Source organism: Delphinus delphis, chromosome 8, assembly GCF_949987515.2.
Source record: "Delphinus delphis chromosome 8, mDelDel1.2, whole genome shotgun sequence".
Lineage (NCBI taxonomy): Eukaryota > Metazoa > Chordata > Mammalia > Artiodactyla > Delphinidae > Delphinus > Delphinus delphis.
Genome location: NC_082690.1, coordinates 32,371,715 through 32,388,994, shown reverse-complemented (window position 1 = coordinate 32,388,994; position 17,280 = coordinate 32,371,715). Strand labels below are relative to the sequence as shown.

Genomic DNA, 17,280 nt, shown 5'->3' with positions numbered 1-17,280 from the left:
AATTTTTATAGGAGTATAGTTGATTTACAATGTTGTGTTAGTTTCAGGTGTACAGCAAAGTGAATCAGTTATGCATATACATATATCCACTCTTCTTTAGATTCTTTTCCCATATAGGCCATTACAGAGTATTGAGTAGAGTTCCCCGTGCTGCACAGTAGGCCCTTATTAGTTATCTATGTTATATATAGTAGTGTGTATATGTCAATCCCAATCTCCCAATTTATCCCTCCCACACACTTACCCCCTGGTAACCATAAGTTTGTTTCCTACACCTGTAACTCTATTTCTGTTTTGTAGATAAGTTCATTGGTTCCCTTTTTTTAGATTCCACATATATGCGGTATCACATGATATTTGTCTTTCATGAGACAGGATTTAAATAGGCATATATATAAAATCACTTAGCATTAGGTGATATAAACATCATGCACTGACAAAAGCAAAACAGATTTGCATTTGAAAGAGTAACACACATGATTGAGAATTCACATTTCTAGAAATAGAGTGATACATATACCCTGTAAGAAAGAAGAAAAAGAAACTGAATAAAGAAGGAAACAAAGAAAAGAAAGAAACCAAGAAAGAAAAACAAAGAAAATACCTTGGTGTATGGTCATGGGATAAATGATGACTGAAATGTGAAAAAATTGCATAAACTGTAATGTGCTAAATTCCATGAGACTGGGAGTTCACTTCTTTCAGATACTCAGGGCAAGGGAAAATCTCTCAAATGAGTTAGGGGACAGGCTGATTTGCTCTAACAAAGACTGTGACTCAGAGGCTGTTTTTCTTTTTTCTTTCTTTTTTTTAGCGGGGGCTGCCCTGAGTGGCATGCGGGATCTTAGTACCCTGACCAAAGATGGAACACTGAAGTGGAAGAGGACCGCCAGGGAAGTCCCCAGAGGCTGTTTTTCTTTCACGTGTCCGTTCATATATAACAGGTAATCAAGAGGAAGATTGATATCTTCAATAACTGGCTTTTTTCTAAGTGCACAAAAAAGAGCTTATTGATGCCATCTCTTAGCCATCCTGAGAAAATATCCTGAGCAAGGGGATCTAAGTGTAAGAAAATAATGTACTGTGTTCCAAAGCAGTTGTGTTTCCACCCTATTGGGTCAAGATTAGGCACATGACACACCAAGCTTCAAAACTTATCTGGAAGTGCTGGATGCACATTAAAAGCTCTTGTTGGTTTGGTTTGGTTTGGTTTCGAAGACAAAAATTCAATGACAGGAACAGCAGAAGAAATATACATGAGGTTATGTTCCATGAAAATAAACTGATCTTCAACAAGAACGATGTCATAGTGTTCTGGGTTAGAACCAGGAATGAGTTCTCCAGAAGAGTAAACTGTGCTTTTCACCATCGTCAAGATGTCGAGTGTTTACCTTTTCAGCATCTGGCTCCTAAGGGTCATGGACAAGGAATATCTACTTATCTTTGAATCTCTGAAATAGAAGACTGAGTCAGAATTGATTCTCCAAATTTGGAAATACTTATCAGAAATGTGCCCTTATTCTGTCCATCTATATTACCTAGCTTTCATAGAACACGTTCTCTCTACTCTTCTCCCCTGTTTCATGTAGCCCTTCATTAACTAACAAATTTCTTTATCAGCTTCTTTTGACAAACTGCATCTCTCCAGGCGATCTCAGATTGTGTAATTTTACTTTATTTGCCTTCAACTCATCACTTCTTTCCATTCCCACCTAAAATTCCTGAGTGCTTGCTGTTGACACTAAAATTTCAGTGAGCAACAGTCATTACACCTTGAATTTCATAAGCTTAATTTTGCCCCTTTTCAAAGAAAGTTTTCTAGCTAATATTCTTCTTATTTAGTTTGCATTTAATTGTACATACTGGCAGAATTAGCTACTATGGGCCTTTGGACTTGTCTTTGATTGGAAGGTGAGGAAAATGTGTACTGGATACATTTTCTTAGTTATAATATCAAGAATTTCTTATTCTAAAGACATTTCTACATCTTTCAGTTTTGATGACCTTTATTAGAATTAATGTCATCTGGGTCATATTTACAATTGAGTAATGAAATCAAGGTGAGACCACTGGGAACATTGCCAGTTAAACCCATCATGTGAGTCTTCTCATCTCCTGAAGAGGTTATTTATTTATTTAGCTGGTCACTTTTTTCTTCTTATTTTGTGTCAGAGATTTTTCAAAAGAAGATTCTTCAAAAAAAAAAAATTCTTCAGAGAAGATTATCGATAGAAATAAAAAAACTGATACAGAAAATTCAGCATATGTGTAGTTTAAAAAGGGAAATAAACATGTAAAACGGAGAATGTATAAAGTGAGAAGAGAACATGGCCCATGATAAATTCCTGGGAAAGCTATAATTTTAAAGAAACATTAAGGAAAATGAGAGGAATAATGGCAAAATAAAGGAAATAAATGGTACTTTGAAAGCATAGACTGAGTGCTTACCATGTGAGCTCGATTTTACCAGCACCATATAGTTGACCTTTATCACTGCAGCTAAAGATACTAAGAATTAGCGGAGATGACTGCCCAGGTTCTCCTCCTGTCGGCTTTCCTTTGATTCCTTGCTAGTGACTAAGGATTCAAGATTATGTTAAATATAGTTCCTGTTAGTAGATAATGAAAAATGCAGAAAATATGATTTTCATCCCCAGCTCAACTCCTGATGTGTGATTTTGATCAAATTTCCTCATATCTCTTTGATATTTTATTATATTTTTTAAACATTTTATGTCTTAATTTTCTATCTTTTTTATAGGATTTAATTTCTGTCCACCTAAAACATTTGTCTTTTAGAGCATGAAAACGTTCAAACTTTGGGGGAGTCTGAATTGTACAAGCATGCCACTGTTTTAAAGGGAAGGGCTTAAGTTTATTGTTTTCTTACTAGAGAAAATCATAAGGAAGTACCTTTTATTCAAAAGATAGGAAGAAAATCTACAAAACACTGGAAGAAGAGAGACTTGTTGCTATGTGGAAAGGAGATAAGTAGCAATTGTTTCCTTCAATCCCATTTGAGGAAAAGCATCATTCACTCTGTGTTACTTTATCTGCAGCCAGGAGGAATTCTTCCTATGTGAGTTTCTCCCCTCACCGATGGTTCATTTCCAAGATACCTGGGAAACATCCACAACTAACCTGCATTAACATAATCCTTTTAAGTAGAAAAATCACATTTACTGAAAGGAAGCAGCCTGTAAAAATCAAAAAAGGATGATGAAGAAAAATTTGTCTGATTTGTAGAGCCTTGTACTTGGAATATCAGCACAGTTTCTAGAGAGTTAGAGTCCAGGGAAGCTTCTCATATGGAGTGAAGGAACCATTGCCTCAGTAAATGTTCAGACTAATCTGACATCATTTCTCAACAATTCTGTAGTAACATTGTTCTTCATCAACCAGGTAAAAACATACCATAGAGTCTATTATTCCCCTCAACATCCTATCCTTGAGCGCAAATCTGTAATTCTGTATATATCAAAAAGTATGTCTTTTTTTAGGAAATGTGTGGCTGTACTGTATAACTATTTTAAATTTGTATTTCTCTTCCATATTATTATTTATTTGTTTATATGTTTATATTCTTATAAGCAAGTTTTCCACTATCCTCTGTGTTACTGCCTTACATGCTCTAGATTTTGTATACAACTTTAGGAATCAGTTAGCATATCTATATAAACTATTTTATGGATCTTATTGTCAATGAAAATTCAATTAACAGTCAAGGTAAGGGAAAAAAAGAGCATTTTACTCAAGCCAAACTGAGGAGTATAACCCAGGAGACAGACCCTCAGGGGCTTTGAGAACTATTCCACCTGTTAGAAATGGAAGGAACAGTCACATAACTTTTCAGGACAAAGGGATCATACATCAAAATGACATATTGATATTTTACATAAAGTTCACCAAAGATATACAGTCCAGGTAACTCATACAAAGTTAGCAGCAAGTCGTTATGATCCCTTACAGAGTTGAGAAAGAATGTTCTTCTTCAAGAAGTTACATTGCCAACATTAGAAGAAAGGGAAGCAAAGGATCTTTATGCTCGAGTGGGCACCCCTGTGTTTGAGGAGGTCTAGTTAGTGTGGAATGCAGATGCACACTGCACATGAGGGAGGGAGAGAGGAGACCCAAACAAACACAGGAAGAGAATTTTATGTTTAAATTTTCTTGTCATACCTAAAAATACAAATATTATTTCATCATTATCAATGTCTCATCTACGGTTTTCCATCAACCAGTGCACTGGATTCAAATGGGGGTGATTTTTTCTTTCTGAGGGCAATTGTTGATATGTGGAAAAATTTTTGGTTGTCACAATTGGAAGTTACCATTGATATTTCATGGGTAGAGACCAAGGATTCTGCTAAACATCCTACAAGGCAGACCTACAAGAAAGAAAAAACCAGTCCCAACTGTCAATTGTTCTGATATTGAAGAAGCCCTGAACTAGAAAATTTTGATATAGGTGAATAGTAAGACTTTTAATTAGCCAGTAATAGGAGAGAACAGGCAGGAATAGATGGAAAGCTAAGAATGAAAATAAAATGTTGTCGGTCTAAGATTTATATGGGATTCCCTGCAATCACTCTAGATGATTAAATTCATATCTACTAGCAAACAGTATTTTGACTTGGAATTTTGTCACTGTGATTTGAGACTTTCTGCCTTTCAATCTGTAAACATATTTTCAATACTGTGAATAATACATCTGAATACATTCCTTGATTATTTTGTTGCTTATTTATTAACACTTGTTTTAGGTACTGAGGAGTAGCCATGAACAAGACAGACATCATGCCTACTCTTATGAAGGCTATAGTCAGGGAGCAAGGAACTGAATAAATGCTCCAGGAATTGTAGTTAAAATTTGGGTCAGTGAATGAAAGGGGAAAAAAGGGAGTATATTAAAGGAAGATAAAATGAAGTATAAACTTAGGCTAGTGTAAGGGAGTGGCATTTGAAGACAGACTTGAAGGGTAAATAGGGTGGGGTAGATGGAGATCCTGAGGTGGGAACCAGGTCAGGTACAGGACCTAGAGGAAGACTAGAAGGACGGGAACAGATCACCACATTTCCCTATTCTGCCTCACTATAGATCACTTTTAGAAGATTCCACACTACAGAACCACACACCATCAGGGAATCTTAGATCTCGGGAAAGGAACAGGATTTTCTTGAGCATGGCTAATTTTCAGGTAGTTTGGCATCTTGCATCAGAATTTGGGTGTAGTGATGTTCGCTGCCTGCTAATTCCAATGTTCTGCATCTTCCTTCTTTGTCCAGAGTCAGGAAACCTGTATCCAATGGAAAACACTTTTTGCACTTGTAGATTTTAGAGACAAAGACTCTTTCTCAAAATGAAGGCTTCATAGAGCCTTGAGCATAATAATGTATCACCCAAAGAATTTCAATTAACTTTATCACCCAGCCATTGGATACAAGTTCCATAAAGGGAGGTATGCTGCAGGATTTTCTTCATAGCTTTGTCATTGCTACCTAGGTCTGTACCTGGCACTCAGTAAAGAGAGGGTTTAATCATCATTATGATCATAATATCCTTCTTTAAAAAATATTTAATTTACTTATTTTGTTGTGACAGGTCTTAGTTGTGGCTCGCTGGCTACTTAGTTCTGGCATGCACACTCTTATTTGGGGCATGCATGTGGGACCTAGTTCCCTGACCAGGGATCGAAGCTGGGCCCCCTTCATTGGGAGCATGGAATCTTAACCACTGTGCCACCAGGGAAGTCCTGATTGTAATATCCTTTTAATCTCTTGGCTGTACCATCCTCCAGCTCTCTAAGTGCTCACACAGACATCACTCACCCAGCATTCCTCAGCAGCCTCTTCAGTGGAACGGTGCCTGTGAGCCCTGTGCTCCTGACTTTGAGAGCAGACCAAACAGAGCAAGCTCTTGTTGGCTTCACAGAAGATCTTCTTTGTCTCCTTATGGGTCCCACACACATGTTTCTTAGAGTTCAGGAATTGCCCGAGATTTGCTTTTCTGGCAATGGACACCAGATTCTTCAGAAGAAAATTGGTTTTGAGGTTTGTCTGCTCTGATCGTTGTCTGCACACTGGGCAACTGGCAGGGTCTTCAGCTTGCTCCCAGAGAAGACAGAGACAGGACCTACAGAAGCTGTGTCCACAGCCTATGATGACTGGGTCTAGAAGGTAATTCAGGCACACGAGGCAGGTGAGCTCTTTCTGGAAGGCTTCTGGGATGTCTGAGTCCATTTTTCTGAGGGAAGGAAATCAGGAGTTTATTCCTCTTCCCCCAACACAAAAGAGGCCCAAGGACCAAGAGGACTTGGTGTCAGCCTGCGACCTCCTGGGTGTGGAGGCTGAGAACCCTCCGGGTGGTGGGATCTGAGTACACACGGCCACTGGTCCTGCTCAGCAAAGGGATGCTGCAGCTGATGGAGTGTAAGTTGCAGGAAGTCCACCCATTGCTGACTCTCTGTGGACAGATAGTTGAGAACTGGCATGGGAACCCCATCCAGAAAGAGTCTCTGTGTGTCTTCTTCTTGGTGCTCCAGGTTACCCACTACCTGAGTACCGGGCAGGTAAAGACCGTGAAGCTGTACCTGAAGCAGCTGCAGCAGTGCCTCCACACCATCTCCATACTGCACATGAGAAGATAGTGCCCAGCAACCACGCCAACCTCTTCCACTGGCTGCCCAAGGGACACATGTGCTTGCTTCTCTACCTGGTGACTGTGATGCACTCCATGCAAGCCGGCTACTTAGAGAAAGTGCAGAAGTCCACAGACAAGGTCCTCATGTAGCTGGAGAAGCACAAGGTGCTCTACTGCAGCCCCATCCTGTCCTCCTTCCAAGTAATCCTGCTTGAGCACACATCATCACGTGCAGGCTCGTGACAGGACATAAGGCCACTGCATGCAGGAGGTGTCCCAGGTCTGTCAGCTGTGCCAGCAACCCCCCTGGCTCTGCTCCAACCACTCAGCATACACTGCCGGGCTTGTATTGTGTCTGTGTCAACTGCATGGACAATGCTAAAGCCCAGTTCACCACAGCTTTGCGGCTCACCAGTCACCAGGAGCTGTGGGCCTTCATGGTGACCAACCTGTTGAGTGTGTATATAAGGGAAGGAAGTAGACACCAAGAGGTACTATACAGTTTGTCGGAGAGGATCAGTGCAGACCACAGCTTCCCTGTCAGCTCGCACTGCCTGCTAACGGCAGCTTTCCAAGTGCTTAGGCTCTTCATCTTCCAGGGACGCTATGAGGAGGCCAGTCGCACTTTACATCATGTTTGTCTCTGCGTATTTCTTGAAGCCTTTCTTTGCTTCTAGGGCATTTTGTACATAGAACAGTTGAAATAAGAACCTCAAAACTTACCGTCTGTCCTGATGTTAAGGTGCGTTTAGTGACCACTCTGTTATCTATGTATATGTAAAGTTAAGGATAAGTTCTTAAGTGTACAGTTAAAAATTCAGTACTTGATATTTAATATTCCACTCTAGCTTTATGGAAGCCAACCCGTGTGTACGTGCATGCATGTGTGTGTGCGGGCTTTGACCCTCCCCTTCACTGCAGCATCTTTCGATTACATAAAGCTGTTGTATATACCTTCCTGTGAGTCCAAATTCAGAGCCTCACAGTTTCTCAATCATAAGAACTTAAGACAGCCAGCAAGGGAGGCCCCAGGGAGACATTACAGCTAGTGTCATACAGCTAAGTGTTTACAAAAAACAGATAAATAAAACTCCAAACTTTAAGCACAAAGGAGTGTGAGGGGGTAGCAGAAAGATTCCTGTTGGCAGGTAAATTATTGAAAGCTGGTCAGACCCCTCGTGTGCGCCTCCCACTTCGTCCTATCGGCAGTGGGGCCCTCAGGGTCTAAGGTTCTGGAGGCGCTGGTCCAGGGGTGCCAGGTTCCGTCACAGACGCATAGCTGCCTTCCCCTGTTGGGTCCTCACAGTTGCCCGTGGGTGAGGCCAGGGTCCTCCCACTGGGGTAAGCACTCCCAGTTCCAGTTATTGGGAACGCAGGCAGGGAAATCGGAAAGAGCCACTGGGCACAGTGGGTAAATTTGTTGGTTGCATTTTCTTTGTTTCCTTAAAGGGTTTTTAATAAGCATGTTTGGCATACTTCTTTTAATGGGTTTGTAACATTTTATTTATATATGTATATATATATATAGTGTGTGTGTGTGTGTGTGTGTGTGGTACCCGGGCCTCTCACTGTTGTGGCCATTCCCGTTGTGGAGCACAGGCTCCAGACACGCAGGCTCAGTGGCCATGGCTCACGGGCCCAGCCGCTCCACGGCATGTGGGATCTTCCCGGACCGGGGCACGAACCCGAGTCCCCTGCATCGGCAGGCGGACTCTCAACCATTGTGCCACCAGGGAAGCCCACTGTCTTATATTTTTAGCAGCCTGTATCTTCAGCTGGTGCTTTTAATCAGGAGAAAAAAAATTTTGTAAATGCAAAACATTGTTTAAAAGACATAGCCATAGAACATAGCTTCTCGTTTGTGGATTTCTTTTCCTGTATATTCAAAGTAAAATAACTTTCGGGAACCATCAAAAAATAAAACAGGGACCTCCCTGGTGGTCCAGTGGTTAAGAATCCTCCTTCCAACTCAGGGGATGCAGGTTCGATCCTTGGCTGAAATGTTGAACGTATTTGGAAAACCGTGTTGCAAATTATACAATTTGCTTCCTTGCTCAACATGAAATCTGTAAAATTAGTGCCAAAGACATGATTCTTTTTATTTCAAATGTCAGATAATACAGGAAGCTCTTGCTACTAGGATGCAGTAAGTTGTTGTGTTTTTTTTTGTTTGTTTGTTTTTTTCTGCAGTACGCGGGCCTCTCACTGTTGTAGCCTTTCCCATTGCCAAGCACAGGCTCCGGACACGCAGGCTCAGCGGCCATGGCTGATGGGCCCAGCCGCTCCACGGCATGTGGGATCTTCCCGGACCAGGGCACGAACCCGTGTCCCCTTTATCAGCAGGTGGACTCTCAACCACTGCGCCACCAGGGAAGCCATAGGATCTAGTAAGGTTTATAACGTAAGCTAGATAGTAAATTTAATTAACCAGTATTGAAAAACTTATCATAATATATTCAGAAAGTATATTTAGTGGTGGAATTACAATGGTGAATATACAATTCAGTGTGGGACAGCAACATTTAAATCAAAAACCAATGCTCTATTGTATGATGGTAAAATGGGAACAGACAATGTTCCCTGTCCTACCATCTCATCCTTCGTGGCCTAGGTGATGATCCTAAGTTAAATTAAAATAATATAAAACAATAATGTAAGACCACCTTGATTGCAATACACACAATCACCCTCACACTTCTAGTATCTACACTAACAGAGCCTCCAACACACAGATGCACTTTTCCAAGATAATTAAAAATCAATTGGGCTCAAGCTCAATGTGTGTAATCTAATCAGTTTTTGACATCCACCTTCAAATCCTGAAACTTTAAACTTTTAGATTCTAGTCCCTAACTTTTATTGCAAAGCTCCTTTCCAATAACATAATTGTTTTGTCTATTTATTAATTTATTCAGGCAAAGATTTGTTCAGTGCCCCTCATGAGGCACTTCCATTCTTTAGGTCTTTTCCCTTATATTATTGTAAAAGTAAGGGACCTGCAAATTCTGGGTTCTCTTAGAAAAGAAGACTTATCCCTGTCTCCAGGGCCAGTGGAGATTTCTCTGTCAAATCGGTTTTCACCCTGAGGGTGAATTGATGTGTAGGACAGAGTAGATCATGAGGAAGGAGGAGAAAGTTGGGGGCTGACGTGGGTCTGGTTGGTGACCAGGTCTGTCCATGCTGTGTAAGCCCTGGGTTCCTGTACTGGTATCAGGAAGTGGGAAGCACACGCCCACACTTTGGTGAGTTGAGCAAGCTCACAACACAGGTGAACAGCCACGTCACATATTCCAGACAAATGTCTGTAAGGCAAGCTTTTATTGTCAGGAAGATGGAAGACACCAACAGAAGTTTGCATTTGACACTATCTTTATAACAAATAGCAGTAAAAGGAGGTTCCATTACAGTAGAAAGAGCCTAAAGACAATGAAGTAACCTTGATTTGCTGCAGCTGAGAAGGGTTCCCTCAGAGAAGGAGTCCTGAGCATCCAGTCCGGGTCCTGACTTAGCCCTTCTCACGTGTGGCCAGTGCAAATGAAAGGCCTGACAGGGAAAGTGAACAGGCCATCCTCGTACCTCCAAAGGAGGGAGCGCCCGGCAACGTCCACAAAACCCATACTCCCACTGTCAAAATCAAGGAACACGCCAACCCTGCCCTGAGGTTTCTCTGTGTACAGAGGAGTGTTCGGGATGGTGGTCCAGAGACGGTAATGATGACCCTCCTTCACACACACAAGGAGAAAGTTGTCCCTGTTGGATTCCTTCAGTATGCCGTCATCCTTCCTTGTCCAGGAATCCTTACAGATGCCTACAGCCCAGTCCCAAGAGCCGTCCACATCCACCTGCCAGTACTGTTTGTCAGAGGTGAAGCCCCGGGATCCCCATGCAGCAAAATACTGCGATGTTCTGCCATCCAAAGACACATAGAGGCTGTCACGCTCATACTTCAGACTTCTTGCATCATCAAACAGCCTGATGTGCTGTCTGCTTACTTCATTATGGAATGAAATTGTTACTGTGGAGAGATGAGAGAATACTGCAGTCAAAATCAATGTTAAAAATAAAATTATGTCTATGAGAGAAGAGGGTCCACTTAGGGTCTCACTGGGAGAAAAAAAAAAAAAAAACCTTAAGGTTATTAGAAGTGCAGTTCTAACTGGAAACATTGGATTCAAATGTTGCCAGGATATCTGCTGAGGAAACAGATAACTAGTTAGCATGGAAAACACTTTCTAAAAATTCAGAGATTATACAGGATAGGGAGGTCATGGCTACTTCTGGCTGGGTACTTTTCCTGACATCTAAAAGACTGGACACCAGGCACTGATCACCTCCAAGAACATGACAATATAACTCACCTCCACTTCCACTACCACTGCTCAGATAAAAAAAATACATTGTAGAGTAGAGAACTGGTGATCATTCTAGCATCTCAGTTAAGTTAGCAAATGGACACTGCAGAAACAAAGCCTAAGGATGGCTTCTTAAAAGTGGTTTCCTTGTAGGAATTTCCGCCTTTGATATGTGGTTCCAACGTGAGGCCTAGTCTTCCACTTCCTGCTACGTTACCCTCCAGAGTTAGGTTGATCATGAAGCTCTATGTGGCTCATCAACCACCGATTTGCTTCCTTGTTGTTGTTCACAAATCCTGGTCTCTGCATCTAATTTTTGTAGCTTATATATTTTTTTCTGATTATATCAATGGAAAAAAACACATCATACATTCAATTGCCAAGAAACTTTCAAGCAAAAATGTTTTTGACCTCTAAGTAACTGCACTTAGACCCTGAAATTGGAATGTCCTGGATTAATAACCCGTTTTCTAGAATTCAGTGAACAACTGACATTGTATGTGATGCTATTTCTAGGGCTCAAGGAGCCATTTTTGGATCATGTCCTTTTTTTCATTATAAAAATTATTTATCAGATTTATAAGTAATTTATAAGGCCTGAATCACATCTATCCCTGCACCAGCCTGCATGTATTTTGTAAGGATTTTAATGACCCTGTGACTGCACATGTCTATACATGCCTATTTGCAGGCTGTTCTATACAAGGTGAGAGATGAAGAGGGAAAGATTGTCTGTGGAAACATTATTGAAGGACCTTGCAGGGTGAACACACCGATGGGGTGACACTCACCTCGGAAGCGGTTGAGCCAGTCCATCAGCCCAGTGATGGGTCATGCACGGAGTTCTGGCAGCAGAGGCTGAGGCATGTGCAGCTGTGCTGACTCGCTCCTGTAAGGAGGAAGATGTGGTTAAACTTTCTGCTGGCCAGGACTTCTTAACCACAGCCTTTAAGAAAAAGTCAGCATCCTTCAGCTCAACTCTCTTATCAAAATCCTTCTCTCCACAATCATGGGATGGGATCATGCCGTTCTTAGGAAATTTTTTCTCACTTTAATTCACGACCTGATTTCACCCCCATTTCTCGGAGATACTTGCCACTCTCACCTAATGCCTGGGAAGTACTAGTTCTTGCACTTCAGTGTGTTTATGATTTTGAAATTTAAATCAGAAAAAAACTGGCCTTTTAGAAACTTCTGCATTGAGCTCTGCAGCACATACCCCTCTAAGCCACAGGAGCAAACTTCTGATGCTAAGTTCTGATTCAAACGGAACAGGAAATCATACTCAGCAAAACAGGCACCACACATGCACACACAAGCGATGTAGTATTATCTAGTAAGTTATGTGTTCCCTTTGTTAAATGCAGCTTGATCTCTTTCACAGAGCCCTGGTCAGCATCACAAGATTAGACTTACCATTTCAGTTTGTCTCCCAATTCCTGTCAAAAATAAAATTAAAAAGTATAAGATTAGACTTTTTCATAAATAGCCAACCAGGATTTGGTTTGGGGAAAACTTCAGAAGAGATCTAATCACCACCACAAGAAAACAGTCTGGAAAATCCGTTTTCCTTTTTCTCCCTAAAGAAAATACTGGCACGATGTGTTGAAAGAATCTAAATTCTTCATAAATTAACAAACCTGAGGGTGAAAGAGAAAGAGCAAGAGAGAGAGAGAGAGAGTGAGAGAAAGGACAAAGGTAGTGATTGTGCATTGCTGCAACCCTCAGCTCTCTGTAAATTCGTCTTTCCTAGGGCTTGTCCAAAAGGGTAATATGCCCCTCCAAAAAGGCAACTCAAACCTAGGATATCCCAACAGGAGGTGGAAACACATGAGCTTTTGACAAGTTTCTCCCATTGCCCAGCTGGAGATCAAAAAACTGAATGACAATACATAAGTTGTTCCTTTCTGGTTTTGACAGAAGCAAGCTACAAAAGGAGATTTTGAGAAGGGAATATTCCTGGGGAGTCTCCACAATAACAATTCTGTAAAGCTTGCTCAATCATGGTTTGGATGAGTTGCATTTCATCTATAATATTTCCAACTAGGAGAGACTCCCACCTTAGGATGCAAGAGATGAATAAATATCCCCCTGGTACCATTTAATGGTCATTGAAGGTGTGAGCTTCAGATAAAATATTTTCAGTCCTCAGTTCTTACCTGGAGCAGCTCCACATCTGGTTTATAGGACATTTTCATGAGCTCTTTGTATATTACTTTGAGGTCTGTCTTCTTTCCACTCATTTCCTCTTGTCTTTTTCTGATTTGCTTACAAATCTTTTGGCTTTCTTTTATAATACTCCCTAAGTAGTAATTTTCTTCCTCCTGAAGAAATGGAGTTACCATCTGATAAGTTTTCCTAATCATGTCTCCATATCGATACACGTAGAACTCTTGTGAGATGGATTTCAACCGCATTTAGATTGCTCTGATTCATGTTCTCTCCCAAGAAGCTACATCCATCCCAAATTCGTATCTTCTAAGAAATCAATTTATTCCTCTTTCCTTCACTTATTTTTCATTGTTTTTAACTACATCAAGAGCCAAAGCCACCCTTTCCTCAAACCACTTTCATCAAATTCATGAGTTCCTGAAACATCTGGAGAAAATCTTTTCATGGATCATTTCTTTCATATGCCTGCTTTCAAATCTGAAAGACCCCATGCAAGCAATTGAAATGTATGGGTGATTCATACATCATATGCAATATCCTCATCTCAATGTTAATAAGTAAATTCGTTTCTCATCTCAATCCTCCCCAACTCCACAGCCTGAGTTTCTCTCTGAAGCAGCCATGTTCCATTTTACTCTCAGGGTTAGTATCCTCAGGAAAGATCTTCCTAAGAATCTCACCTACTGTCCTCAAACAGGTGCCAATGCCCATAGCCCTTTCTTTCTGCCCTCCTTTTTTCTATAAACAGGTTCTGTCCTCCCTCTAAGGCCACAGCCTCCTTCCCATATTGTTTGGAAGGTCATTCATCCTCATTCCATTGCATATTCCCTCTCAGTATTGATGGATTCACTCTCTCACTCTCCATCTCTGTCTTTCTCCTTGTTCCTTTTCTCCCTGAGGTTTTTCTTTCACATGTCACATTTTCTCCTACTTGAACTAATATCACTCTCTAGCTAGTGAGCTGTCGCTTCTCACGATGACAGGCACACCCCTTAAATTCCTGTTCATGTCTCCTTTGTATCACCTGGGCTCATGTACTAATCAGACTGAAGTACTTGTGGTTCCCAATGATATGCCCTTTACGTTCTGGAATGTATGACTTACAGAAATCTATGCCTGAAATAACCCACAGATTTTTAAACACCCACTTGATCTTCAGACGTGGGACTGATCTTAAACATGAGAAATTTTCCCTGGGATCCCGAATCATGGGCGTGGAATCGTCCACATCACTCCATGTGCCTCCACCTTAGCACTTGTGGCACATTCTTCTAGTGGATTTTTGTTGTGGTTACTGATCCATTAGATTCTAAAAAACACAAGAGGCGGGTTTTGTGGGTTCAAATGGTACATAGACAATGTTTTTAAATGGTGTTCAACCCATTCTCAGAATTTCATGGCACATGATGATTTCACCTCAAATTATTCGGGGATAAGTTTCTAGCATGTATGCCTCAACTTCTTTCAAAGAGAAATACATTCCCATACTTACCATCCGAGGGTCAGTTCCTCTGCCATTTTTCTTGAAACTTCTTTCAATTTCTTGGATCTTTTCCCATAAAGATCTCATTTCATTTGCCAGCTTCTCCTGTAAAATAATTGAATTTTAACACCAGAAAAGCCAATAGATTGAGGTTTCAGACCCCAAACGATGGAGTGTACCCAGGGATGTCAGGTACAGGACCTAGAGGAAGACTAGAAGGATGGGAACAGATCACCACATTCCCCTATTCTTGCTCGCTATGGATCAGTTTTAGAAGATTCCACACTACAGAACCACACACCATCAGGGAATCTTAGATCTAGGGAAAGGAACAGGATTTTCCTGAGCATGGCTAATTTTCAGGTAGTTTGGCATCTAGCAGTAGAATTTGGATGTAGTGATGCTCGCTGCCTGCTAATTCCAATGTACTGCATCTTCCTTCTTTGTCCAGAGTCAGGAAACCTGTATCCAATGGAAAAGACTTTTTGCACTTGTAGATTTTAGAGACAAAGACTCTTTCTCAAAATGAAGGCTTCATAGAGCCTTGAGCATAATAATGTATCACCCAAAGAATTTCAATTAACTTTATCACCCAGCCATTGGATACAAGTTCCATAAAGGGAGGTATGCTGCAGGATTTTCTTCATAGCTTTGTCATTGCTACCTAGGTCTGTACCTGGCACTCAGTAAAGAGAGGGTTTAATCATCATTGTGATCATAATATCCTTTTTTAAAAAATATTTAATTTACTTATTTCTTTGTGACAGTTCTTAGTTGTGGCTCGCTGGGTCCTTAGTTGTGGCATGCCCACTCTTATTTGGGGCATGCATGTGGGATCTAGTTCGCTGACCAGGGATTGAACCTGGGTCCCCTTCATTGGGAACATGGAGTCTTAACCACTGTGCCACCAGGGAAGTCCTGATTGTAATATTCTTTTAATCTCTTGGCTGTACCATCCTCCAGTTCTCTAAGTGCTCACACAGACATCACTCACCCAGCATTCCTCAGCAGCCTCTTCAGTGGAATGGTGTCTGTTAGCCCTGTGCTCCTGACTTTGAGAGCAGACCAAACAGAGCAAGCTCTTGTTGGCTTCACAGAAGATCTTCTTTGTCTCCTTATGGGTCCCACACACATGTTCCTCAGAGTTCAGGAATTGCCCGAGATTTGCTTTTCTGGCAATGGACACCAGATTCTTCAGAAGAAAATTGGTTTTGAGGTTTGTCTGCTCTGATCATTGTCTGCACACTGGGCAACTGGCAGGGTCTTCAGCTTGCTCCCAGAAAAGACAGAGATAGGACCTACAGAAGCTGTGTCCACAGCCTATGGTGAGTGGGTCTAGAAGGTAATCCAGGCACACGAGGCAGGTGAGCTCTTTCTGGAAGGCTTCTGGGATGTCTGAGTCCATTTTTCTGAGGGAAGGAAATCAGGAGTTTATTCCTCTACCCCAAAGACAAAAAAGGCCCAAGGAATATCAGACACAGATTGTCACTGAATACTACACTGCTTTACGAAGTATTTTTCACTTGACAGAAATGGAAAACTGAGACACAAAGAGAACTCTCAAGAGCTGCAGAAAATTTTCTCAGCTGCCAAACCAACACTTCTTGCCCTCCTTTCCCTACCTAAAGGAGAACCTCAGGTTTGTTGAGATCTTATTTTCCTCTAGACAACATGAGCCTCAGGAGTTTGACCTAATTTATAGCTCTGTGTGGTGGGTCCTGATTGCCCTAAACAATCAATCATGATGCTCAATGCCAGTCATTGATTTAGTGCCGCATACTTGACTAAGCTTGTATTTTTATTATTTCGTATAATTGTCAGGCATTTTTCTTTGGATGTCCTTTTTTATCTCATTCTGAATCTAGATCCACAAACACTTTTTTTCTTTGCAAAACACTTTCTGAATAATTCAGAGATAATGAAGAGGACCCTAAACATTGTCAGATTGGATCCTATTCTAACCAGAAGCAACTTACATGGATATAGTAATCGGTTGAGTTTGCCTTCCTGTCTTATCTGTACCAAACTCATCAATCAAACCAAAAATGAAAGAGAATGGTTATATCTTCTCAGTCTTTAAAAGTGTTATCAAGTGGCTTCCCTGGTGGCGCAGTGGTTGAGAGTCCGCCTGCTGATGCAGGGGACACGGGTTCGTGCCCCGGTCTGGGAAGATCCCACATGCCGCGGAGCGGCTGGGCCCGTGAGCCATGGCTGCTGAGCCTGCGCTTCCGGAGCCTGCACGTCCGGAGCCTGTGCTCCACAACAGGAGAGGCCACAACAGTGAGAGGCCCGCGTACCGCAAAAAAAAAAAAAAAAAAGACTGTTATCAAGCACCCCTTTCACCTTTTGGTAAGATGCAGTTTGCATGTAATGGTAATAATCAGCGCCAAAAAACAAATCATGCTTTTTAAAACTGATTTTGCTAAAATATTGGGTCCTACTGTCTCTACTAGTTAAGTACAGAGGTTCCTCAACTTTCTTATATTTCTGCATGTACGCAAGTGTCACTTTTCTCTTGCCCAATCATTTCTTAGTTTCTTTAAAATTTCAGTCAGAATAACCCACATTTCTGAAGAGACAAAGTTTACTTCACTTTAAAACAATATTTTCTCCCAGATTATTGCATGCATTAC

The 17,280-nt window shown here is 41.3% G+C and overlaps 1 protein-coding gene and 1 pseudogene across 1 annotated transcript; one reads left to right on the top strand and one right to left on the bottom strand.

Moving 5' to 3' along the window:
• Positions 1-6,226: 6,226 nt before the first annotated feature.
• Positions 6,227-7,317, top strand: LOC132430223 (MAU2 chromatid cohesion factor homolog pseudogene; annotated as a pseudogene).
• A 2,838-nt stretch (positions 7,318-10,155) lies between these two features.
• On the bottom strand, positions 10,156-16,052 carry LOC132430222 (tripartite motif-containing protein 43-like). Its single transcript, XM_060019644.1, is given in 6 exon segments — positions 10,156-10,655; positions 11,784-11,881; positions 12,409-12,431; positions 13,152-13,316; positions 14,657-14,752; positions 15,642-16,052. Coding segments are annotated over 6 exon segments (1,293 nt in total).
• Between the last annotated feature and the right edge of the window lie 1,228 nt (positions 16,053-17,280).